Raw genomic sequence first — 10,858 nt, forward strand, 5'->3', positions numbered from 1 at the left:
CTCAACATTTACACAGAACAAAACAGTGGGCCAGATTCTCAGAGGAGATACGACGGCGTATCTCCAGATACGTTGTCGTATCTCTGAGTTTTGCCGGTCGTATCTATGCGCCTGATTCTTAGAATCAGTTACGCATAGATTTCCCTTAGATCCGACTGGCGTCGGATCGTAACTGCATATTTATGCTGGCCGCTAGGGGCGTGTACGCTGATTTACGCTTAGAAATATGTAAATCAGGTAGATACGCGAATTCACGAACGTACGCCCGGCCGACGCAGTACAGATATGCCGTTTACGTTAGGCTTTTCCCGGCGTAAAGTTACCCCTGCTATATGCTGGCGTAAGTGCGGCGTACCAATGTTAAGTATGGCCGTCGTTCCCGCATCGAATTTCACAAGTTATTAACATAAAACACGCCCCCCTGTTCCAAATTTGAATTAGGCGGGCTTACGCCGGCCTTTTTACGCTACGCCGCCGCAACTTACGGAGCAAGTGCTTTGAGAATACAGCACTTGCCCTTCTAAGTTGCGGAGGCGTAAAGTAAATCCGATACGTTACGCCCGTGCAAAGATACGCGGATCTACGTGAATCTGGCCCAGAATTTTTACAGAGTACATACTGATTTCTGCAGGCTGCTGTAGCTATTTACGAGAGCCAGAAGCACCAAGCATGCCTATCTTTCAGCATTATTCAACTAAACTTTACTCAACATTTACACAGAACAAAACAGTGTTTTTTAACATAATTTGTGTTGAAAGGAACTTCTCACCATGGTGTTTCAGGTAAATGTCAGGGTTATCACTCACTGGAACAGTGGTTTTGTTCACCTGTGTGTCGTCAGGTCTACTTATTGTAGCAATGGATTTTTCGGGAACTGCTTCTTTAGTCATACATCAATCTCAGTGATAAGAGATAATTACAGAGCCAAGTCGTTAAAAGCCATATCTTTCCCTCTGGGAAAATTAGATACACTAAAAAGTCAGGCAAATGAGTACAAATGATGTATGGCTGTGAACTCCACTCTCAGCTAATTTGTACTTCCCATGAGGACCCACGTTTCTCAGCAGCACTTTGTCATCTGGCTGTAGATCATGAGCTTGAACTTTCAAATCATAACTAATCTTTTTGCTGCTCTTAAGGTGCTGGAAACATTTCAAGCCTTTTCATAAGCTTTAGATTTTGTTGCAGCTGATGTCCTATTGAAGGAAACACCAAAGGCCAAGACCACTGGTAGCCGAGTCTTTCTGCAAAACATAAGCATGTAAGGTTACATAGTTACATACTGTATATAGTTACATAGTTGGTGAGGTTGAAAAAAGACACCAGTCCATCCTGTTCAACCTATGATGTGTGTGTTTATGTCAATAGTACATTGTATACCCCTGTATGGTGTGGTCGTTAAAGCGGAGGTTCGCCGGTAAAATGCTGTTTTTACACTTAGATGTATGCTCATTTAGTCTAGGGGAATCGGCTAGTTGTTTTAAAATCCGAGCATTACTTACCGTTGTAGAGGGCTATCTTCTCCGCCACTTCCGGGTATGGGCTGCGGGACTGGGCGTTCCTTCTTGATTGACAGTCTTCCGAAAGGCTTCCGACAGTCGCATCCATCGCGTCACGATTTTCCGAAAGTAGCCGAACGTCGGTGCGCAGGCGCAGTATAGAGCCGCAACGACGTTCGGCTTCTTTCGGCTACTCGTGACGCGATGGATGCGACCGTCGGAAGCCTGCCGGAAGACTGTCAATCAAGAAGGAACGCCCAGTCCCGCAGCCCATACCCGGAAGTGGCGGAGAAGATCGCCCTCTACAACGGTAAGTAATGCTCGGATTTTAAAACAACTAGCCGATTCCCCTAGACTAAATGAGCATACATCTAAGGGTAAAAGAGCAAAAACAGCATTTATGGCTGAACTCCCGCTTTAAGGTACCCAACTAATAGCTTTTTGTAAACTATCGATGTGCCCCGCTGATACCACTGCTTGTGGAAGAGAATTCCACATCCTTACCGCTCTGACAGTAAAGAACCCTCTACGCAGTTTAAGGTTAAACCTCTTCTCTTCCAATATTTAATGAATGGCCGCATGTCTTTTTAAATTTTCTTTCATTAAAACGTTTTCTTCCTATGCTAGGGTCACCATTAAGGTATTTGTACATTGATTTCATATGCCCTCTTAAGCGTCTCCTCTCCAGAGAGAATATGTTCAAAGCTTTCCCCATTCCCTCTATTAGCTTTGTTGCCCTTCTCTGGAGTCTCTCCAGTTCCAGTACATCCTTCCTGAGGACTGGTGCCCAGAACTGGATGGCATACTCAAGATGCGGCCGGACCAGAGTCTTGTAGAGTGGGAGAATTATAGGTTTATCATTTTATCTCTGGAGTGAATCCCTTTTTCAATGCATGCCAATTTTCTGTGGAAGTGCATATCTTGTCAGATCTTTTGTAGCTATGAACCACTATTGAGATGTGTCTACACCAGTGTTAAGTGTTGTTTCTTTTCGGATGTGAGCATCCTCAACAGGTTTAGAGGGTTACAGTTTGGTCTGTGGGTCCCCCCAGAGGGTGGTAAGAAGTATTTCAGGACAACTTTTTGATAAGCTTACTCTTCACCACTTAAGGACCGTCTCCTGCACATATACGTCGGCAGAATGGCACGGCTGGGCACATGTACATACCTGTACGTGCTGTGCTTTTGTCCAGCCGTGTGTCGCGTGACCCGATCGCCGCTGGAGTCCTGCGATCGGTCCCCAGAGCTGAAGAACGGGGAGAGCCGTGTGTAAACACAGCTTCCCCGTTCTTCACTGTGGCGGCGTCATCGATCGTGTGATCCCTTTTATAGGAATACATAATCGATGATGTCACACCTACAGCCACACCCCCCTACAGTTGTAAACACACATGAGGTCACACATAACCCCTACAGCGCCCCCTGTGGTTAACTCCCAAACTGCAACTGTCATTTTCACAATAAACAATGCATTTTAAATGCATTTTTTGCTGTGAAAATGACAATGGTCCCAAAAATGTGTCAAAATTGTCCGAAGTGTCCGCCATAATGTCGCAGTCACGAAAAAAAATCGATGATCGCCGCCATAAGTAGTAAAAAAAAAAAAAATTTATAAAAATGCAACAAAACTATCCCCTATTTTGTAAACGCTATAAATTTTGCGCAAACCAACTGAAAAACGCTTATTGCGTATTTTTTTACCAAAAATAGGTAGAAGAATAAGTATCGGCCTAAACTGAGGAAAATGACCAGTTACACTTACCGGTAGCTGTATTTCTGGTAAGTCTTACAGGACGGCACCCTGAGAGATGACTGGCTTCTCCTGACAGGAAACACAATCAAAAAGAGGTTAAAAACCCCGCCCCTTCCCGTGCTCCTCAGTTTGAGATAAAGTATGAACCCACCAGTGCACGGGAAAAACACCACAGAAAATATAATACAAACCAATAATGTATCACAAGGGTGGGAAGTAGGCCTGCCGTCCTGTAAGACTTACCAGAAATACAGCTACCGGTAAGTGTAACTGGTCATTTCTCTAGTCGTCTTCCAGGACGGCACCCTGAGAGAGAAGCAAGTAGCTTCAGGCCTACCTTAGGGCGGGACCACTGCTTGCAGGACCTTTCTCCCGAAAACCAAGTCCTGAGGTGACAGTAGGTCAACTCTATAATGTTTCAGGAACGTGTTCTGGCTTGACCACGTCGCTGCTCTGCAAATTTGCTCCACCGAAGCTCCGGCCCTTTCTGCCCAGGAGGTTGCTAGTGATCGTGTGGAGTGTGCTTTAACATTAGGAGCTACCTTACCGGCTTGTACATAAGCTAAGGAAATTGTCTGCCTAATCCATCTAGAAATAGAGGCTCTGGACGCTTGAAGGCCTCTTTTCTGACCCGAAAAACAAATTAATAGATGAGTAGAACGTCTAAAGACTGTAACTCTTTCTAAGTAAGCTAATAGACATCGTCTAACATCCAGACAATGAAAGGAAGCTTCTCCTTCATTCTGGGGATTTGAACAAAAAGAAGGGAGGATTACTTCCTGTGACCTGTGGAACTTTGTCACTACCTTAGGAAGATAAAGGGGGTCCTGACTTAGAACAACCCTGTCCTCAAATAAGCGAAAAAATGGCTCTTTAATGGAGAGCGCCTGCATATCACCTATCCTCTTGGCCGTCGTGATTGCCAAGAGGAAGGCGAATTTAAAGGTGAGTAACCTGATGGGGATAGTGTCAATTGGCTCAAACGGAGCCTTGGTAAGTTGGTTTAACACTAACGAAAGATCCCAGGGTGGAACCCTAGAGATCTGAACTGGGGACAACCTGTCTCTGGCTATAAGAAACCTTTTGACCAGGGGGTCCAGGGATAGACGTCTATCCAAAAAATACGACAAGGCTGCCACCTGAACCCTTAGAGTCCTTGTGGCTAACCCCTTGTCTACTCCATCTTGGAGAAAATCTAAGATGACCGAGGTCTCCTGCTGAGAATTCTGTCTCTCTGAGCACCAGCGAGAGAAGATACCCCAGGTTTTGGCATATATACGCCTAGTGACTACCTTCCTACTGGCTAGAAGCGTGTCAATAACTCTCTCGGAGCAGCCCTTCTCCCTCAGGTTCCGCCTCTCAAGCACCAGGCCGTCAGCTTGAAGAAGCCGGGTTCTGGGTGATAAATCGGACCCTGACGAAGAAGGTCCGCCCGGACAGGGAGAAGTAGGGGAGGCAACACTGACCCTCGCTCTAGAGCGGGAAACCAGGCCCTCTTGGGCCACCAGGGTGTGACGAGAATGAACTTCCCTACTGCTAGATTTACCTTCTGCAGGACTCTCGGAATCAGGCTCAAGGGAGGGAAGGCATAGGCTAGCTGGAACCTCCATACCTGTGCCAGTGCATCCACCCCCTCCGAGCCGTGTTCTCGGGAGAGAGAGAAGAACCTCTTCACCTTCCGGTTTGCCCTGCGGGCGAAGAGATCTATCTCTGGGCTGCCAAAGTGCTGGCATATTAGACTGAAAATCTCTGTATTTAGTTCCCATTCTCCCTGGAGAATGGGATGGCGACTTAAATAGTCTGCCTCCAGATTGAGGGTCCCTTTCAGGTGTACCGCCGAGAGTGAGAGAACTCTCTGCTCGGCCCAGCCCAGGATCTCTAAGGACAAGTCTAGAAGGGTGCGAGATCTGGTGCCCCCCTGATGGTTGAGGAAGGCCACCGCGGTCGCATTGTCGGAAATGATCTGGACCTCCTGGTCCAAGACTCTGTCCTCGAATGCCTTCAGAGCCTCTCCGACCGCTAATAGCTCGCGGTAATTTGAAGAGGCCCCCTTCTGTCGTTGTCCCCAGGTACCCTGGGCACGGAGATCGTCCAGATGTGCGCCCCACCCCCATGAGCTGGCGTCCGTGGTGATCCTGACCGGATTGATCTGGCCCCACGACAGACCTTGCTGTAGGTTCTGTGGGATGAGCCACCAGCCCAGTGAGAGCTTCACTGGTTCTGGGAGACTGACTCTGAGCTCTAGGGATTCCCTTCTTCCGTCCCAGGAGGAAAGAAGGAAAAATTGGAGGGGTCTGGAGTGGAGCTGAGCCCACGGGACTGCTGGAATACAGGAGGTCATTAGGCCTAGAACTCTCATGATGTCCCTGAAGGAGGACTCTACTCCTTCTAACGTTGATCTGACCACTGACATGAGACCCCGGATCTTGTCGTTGGGTAAAAAGAGCTTCCTCTCCAAGGAATCTATCAGAAACCCTAGATAGAGTTTCTTCTGCTCTGGAAGGAGTGAGGATTTCTCCTTGTTGATGATCCAACCCAAGGACTCGAGGGTAGTCATCACAGTGGCTAGATCCGAAAGAAGGAGATCTCGACTTTGATTGTATAGTATCAAGTCGTCGAGATAGGGAACTAACGCTATCCCTTGCAGGTGCAGGAAAGCGATCGCCTCCGCCAGGACCTTGGTAAAGACCCTTGGACTGGAGGCCAGTCCGAAAGGAAGGGCAGCAAATTGCCAATGCTGTACTCCCTGGGCGGAGGCGATCGCAAACCTGAGGAACCTCTGATGACCCAAGAAGATTGGGACATGGAGGTACGCGTCTCTTAAATCGATGGTGACCATGAATACCTCTCTTAGTAGGAGCCTCCTGAGGCTGTAAATACTCTCCATTCGAAACCTCTTGTGGAGGAGGGAGGTATTCAGGGGTTTCAGATTGATAATCAATCGAAATTTGCCTGAAGGCTTGGGGACCACAAAGATGTGGGAGTACACTCCCAACCCTCTCTGGTACACAGGGACTGGAACTATGACCCCCTGTTGTGCCAGTTCTGAGACATTTTGCAGAAGGCCTGCTGACTTGAGAGGGTCCTTGGGTAAGTGAGTCAGAATAAAGTTTGGAGGGGGAAGCTGACGGAACTCTAGTTTGTACCCCTCCCTTACGATTTGGAGAATGTGGGGACTTTGAGTAATACTCTCCCACCTGGGAAGGAACTGGGAGAGTCTTCCCCCGACCTTCCCGTCATTTGGAGTCCTTGTCGCTGGGTTTTGGATTGGAAAAAAGGATACCCCCTTTTTGTTTTTCCTTCCCAGCACCCCAACGTCTGTTGTAAGGGGCCTTCTTCTCCGAGGAACGGTTCTTACCTCCAAACCCCCCCTGGGGGCCTCGAAAAAACTTTTTCTTGTTTTGTCTAGGCTTAGTAGGAAAACGCACCCCTTTTTCTGAGGACCTAGTCAGGGCCTGATCCAGGCCCGTACCGAAGAGAAGGGAGCCCTCGAAGGGAAGACCACAAAGGCGGTTCTTAGACGCAAGGTCCCCATTCCACATCTTGACCCATACTGCTCTTCTGGCAGAGTTGAGGAGGGCTCCTGTCTTTGCGGTAGAACGTACCGTCTCTACTGAGGTGTCTGCTAAATAAGCTACTGCGCTCCCTATGAGCTGAAGGGATTCTAGAATCCCCTTAGAGTCTGAACCCTGGGACACATGTTCCATCAACTTGGAGATCCAAGAATTAGCATTCCTAGCAATACAGGCCGAAGCCAATGCGGGGCTCAAGGCAGCCGCATTAGCTTCCCAGGCCCTACACAAGGAGGTCTCTGCCCGCCGATCCATAGGATCCTTCAAGTTGCCTGTGTCCTCAAAGGAGAGGTCCGACTGTTTGGAAATTTGCGCGAGGGGAGCATCTAATCTAGGTATCTTAAAAAATTTAGATTCCTCCTCCTCTTTAAAGGGGCAACGTCGTTTCCAGGTCTTGTATCTTAAAAGCTTTTTCTCTGGTTCTGCCCATTCCCTGAGGATGATATCCTTAAGGGACTGATGTACCGGAATAGCTTTGGCCTGAGGTTTAGACAGGCCTTGGTATAACCTATCCTGTGTGGAAATTTCTTCCGTAGGCTGTGGAATCTCCTCGGAGGCGTACACTGCCTCAAGGAGACCTTCCATGTCGTCGGCAGCAAAGACATATCTGCCTGTCCTAGTATCCTCATTTTCTTCTTCCGCCTGACCAATAGAACCTTCCTCCTGGGGAGGAATCTCTGAATCTTCAGAGTCAGATACTAAGGAACCAAGGGATTCCTGGCGGACTCTAAAAATCTGCGAAGAGGAACTTTCTTGAGAAGAGGGCCCTGCGATGGGGGCTTCAGGCTCTTTGCTCTTTAAAGACACATGAAATTCTTTAAGAGTAGAGAGCATCTCAGACTGGACCTCAAGAAATCCTTTCAGAATTTCAGAGGTCTCCTTCCCTGCCAATTTAATGATACATTTAGCACAAAAGGGTTTGGAATAATCTGAGGGTAACTTGCAACTACAATAGCCACATTTTTTGGAGCGACTAGTGTCCTTAACTGAACGACTAGCACCCCCCTGGGCAACAAAATCCTCCCCTAGAAAGAAAAGGATACACAGGCATGTATGTAAATACTAGGGAACAACTACTGGGTCCCAGCCCACCATACCTGTGTCCAGGAAGACTCACCCCCTGTGGTCTCCTCCGCAGCCGGGGTCGTAGACGACCGGACCTCTCGCTCCATCGCGTGAGGATGAAGGCGCCGCTCTCTCTCGGCTGCTGCTGCCCTTTCGTGTGTCTCCGGTGCCGTGGGAAGCCGACTGGCGTGTTGGAGCTGCAGCGCGCCATCTTTGCTGAGCCGACCCGGAAGTGACACGCGCCGCGCGTGTGACGTCATTGCCCTGCGCCGCCGGCTCTGTGAGACGCCGGTTTTGGCGCCAAATTCGAAAACGGCAATGAACGCTCCAGGGAATCCAGGACGACCCAGTCGCAGCCCCAGACCGCACAGAAAACCCCCACCACCGGAGAGAGCCTGACCCACAGACCTCCAAGGTAAGGGGAAAGCTCAGAGAGAGAGAGTGGATCAGCCCCTGGAGCTCCAGAATAGCCACCTATCCCCAGGAGACTCCAGCACTCAGGGGGGTTCTTCAACCCACATAGTGAGGCCCCCCTGAGCAAGAAGGGACCCCCTAGGAATGGAAATCTTCGCTAAACCCAAAGGCTACCCAGTGCCTGCGGTTCAGTTCCCAGGGGGGGACCACCAGCCCCAGGCCTTAGGTCAGAAAAAAATAAACGTTTCGCTGTGGGGAAACACAATCAAGAACTGAGGAGCACGGGAAGGGGCGGGGTTTTTAACCTCTTTTTGATTGTGTTTCCTGTCAGGAGAAGCCAGTCATCTCTCAGGGTGCCGTCCTGGAAGACGACTAGAGAAATGTTGATATACTGATTATATATTTTTGGGGGATATTTATTATAGCAAAAAGTTAAAAATATTGAATTTTTTTCAAAATTGTCGCTCTATTTTTGTTTATAGCGCAAAAAATAAAAACCGCAGAGGTGATCAAATACCACAAAAAGAAAGCTCTATTTGTGGGAAAAAAAGGACGCCAATTTTGTTTGGGAGTCACGTCGCACGACCGCGCAATTGTCTGTTAAGGCGACGCAGTTCCGAATCGCAAAACCTGGCCGGGTCCTTTAGCAGCATTTTGGTCCGGGTCTTAAAGAGGAGTTCCACCTAAAAATGGACCTCCGCTTAACCCACTCCTCGCCCCCTTACATGCCACATTTGGCATGTAATTTTTTTTGAGGGGGAGTGGGGGCTTCAGGAGAAGGGGACTTCCTGTGCCACTTCCTCCTTCCGCCGAGGGGCTGAAAAGGCGATTAGCTTAATCGCCTTTTCACAGCCCCTCCCTGTAGGCGAGTGCCTGTCCAATCGGACGGCGCCGTGCCGCTCGCGCATGCGCAGTGCCGATCGCGCATGCGCAGTGGGTGCCCGGCCGTGAAGCCGAAAGCTGTCACGGCCGGGTGCCCACACTAAGAATGAAGACGCGCTGGAGCCGTGGAGCAGGTAAGTGTCAGTTTATTAAAAGCCAGCAGCTACACTTTTTGTAGCTGCTGACTTTTAATAAACTTAAAAAAAAGGTGGCAAACCCCTTTAAGTGGTTAATGTCTCTGCCTTGGTCTGAGTAAATAGCTCACAATGAGTGAAAAACAGTACAGTAGAAACGTTTTGATCTTCGCAGAGAAAACTTGTGCATATTGGGAAAAGTGGTCAGTCACCAACAAGACATTCTGTTGTCTCCTCGCAACAGTGTTACCAACTGCCAGTAAAAAACAGACAAGTTTCTCCTGCCAGTTAATGCTAGTAAAAGTAAAAGGTTGCCAGTAAAAAATATGGCTGTGACCCTCAGCTTGGTCCGGAGCCGGCTGGGACCATCCGAGTGCCTGCTACAGTGTTTTTATGTGTGTGTACTGCCCATTCTTGCCCTCCTGAGGCCAGTCTCTGAGCTACTTACTATATAAAAAAAAATAAGAAATATGTTTTTTGCCTTATTATCTACCTTAAATCATATTTTTAGTTGCATATTGTATTGTTTGTAGCCTAAATACTCAAATTTACTCTTAAAACTGTAATTTTGTAACTTTTGGAAATGCCAGTAAAAACTTGGCTGTGCCAGTAAGTTTTGGGTGTTGTGTCAGTAAATCTCAATCTGGTAGGTTGGCAACACTGTCTCGCAATGGGTTCCAAGCACTGGAAATAAATGCACACCAACTCTATGGGACCTTGACTTTGCAGTGTCTGTGACAAACACAGCACAGAAAGCAGTTCATCTCCAGCTACATGCTCCAATCCCTCTGCCCGAGTGTGGTAGGGAGAGGAAAGGTTGTTAAGGCTCTGCTCCTATAGTGTAATCATTTGTACGAGCATGAGGCATGTGAGCAGACCATACGCTAGGTTCACCCATTATCAGTGTTGGCTGGTGCTCAATTTTTTTTTTGGGGGGGGGGGGGGGCGCAAACAAATGAAAAAAAAAAAAAAACATCAATTGCAGCCTCACTGTACCCATCAATTGCCGCCACTATGCCCATCAAACGTGGCCACTGTGCCATAAAATTGTCGCCACTGTGCCATAAAATTGTCGCCACTGTGCCATGCTATCAAACGCAGCCACTGTGCCATGCCATAAAACGCAGCCACTGTGCCCATCAATTGTCGCCACTGTGCCATGCCATCAAACGCAGCCACTGTGCCATCAATTGTCGCCACTGTGCCCATCAATTGTCGCCACTGTGCCATGCCATTGTCGTCACTGTACCCATCAATTGTCACCATTGTGCCATGCCAAACACAGCCACTGTACCATGCTATTGTCGCCACTGTGCCCATCAATTGTCGCCACTGTGCCATGCCATTGTCGCCACTGTGCCCATCAATTGTCACCACTGTGCCATGCCAAACGCAGCCACTGTGCCATGCCATTGTCGCCACTGTGCATGGCCATTGTTGCAACTGTGCCCATTAATTGTCGCCACTGTGCTATGCCATTGTCGCCACTGTGCCATGCCATTGTGCCCCCTCAAAAACCGCCAGATTGCTTCCCCCCCT

The 10,858-nt window shown here is 48.6% G+C and overlaps 1 protein-coding gene across 1 annotated transcript; it reads right to left on the bottom strand.

Annotated features, from left to right (window-relative positions):
• Positions 1–3,884: 3,884 nt before the first annotated feature.
• Positions 3,885–8,575, bottom strand: LOC120931290. The gene is made up of 2 exons (XM_040342581.1): positions 7,337–8,575; positions 3,885–7,150 (listed from the first exon to the last, which is right to left on the bottom strand). Exons 1-2 carry the CDS (start codon positions 7,656–7,658, stop codon positions 6,489–6,491), a joined length of 984 nt encoding a protein of 327 aa, XP_040198515.1. The 5' UTR covers positions 7,659–8,575; the 3' UTR covers positions 3,885–6,488.
• Between the last annotated feature and the right edge of the window lie 2,283 nt (positions 8,576–10,858).

The sequence above is a fragment of the Rana temporaria genome, chromosome 3 (assembly GCF_905171775.1).
Source record: "Rana temporaria chromosome 3, aRanTem1.1, whole genome shotgun sequence".
In the NCBI taxonomy this organism is placed as follows: domain Eukaryota; kingdom Metazoa; phylum Chordata; class Amphibia; order Anura; family Ranidae; genus Rana; species Rana temporaria.

Excerpts from the sequence above, each read along its gene's own strand:
- LOC120931290 (XM_040342581.1), bottom strand. The coding sequence starts at position 7,658 with ATGCTCTCTACTCTTAAAGAATTTCATGTGTCTTTAAAGAGCAAAGAG. Across the intron at positions 7,151-7,336 it reads GGAAGAAATTTCCACACAGG|ATGCTCCCCTCGCGCAAATT; the intron begins ATAGGTTATACC and ends TACCTAGATTAG.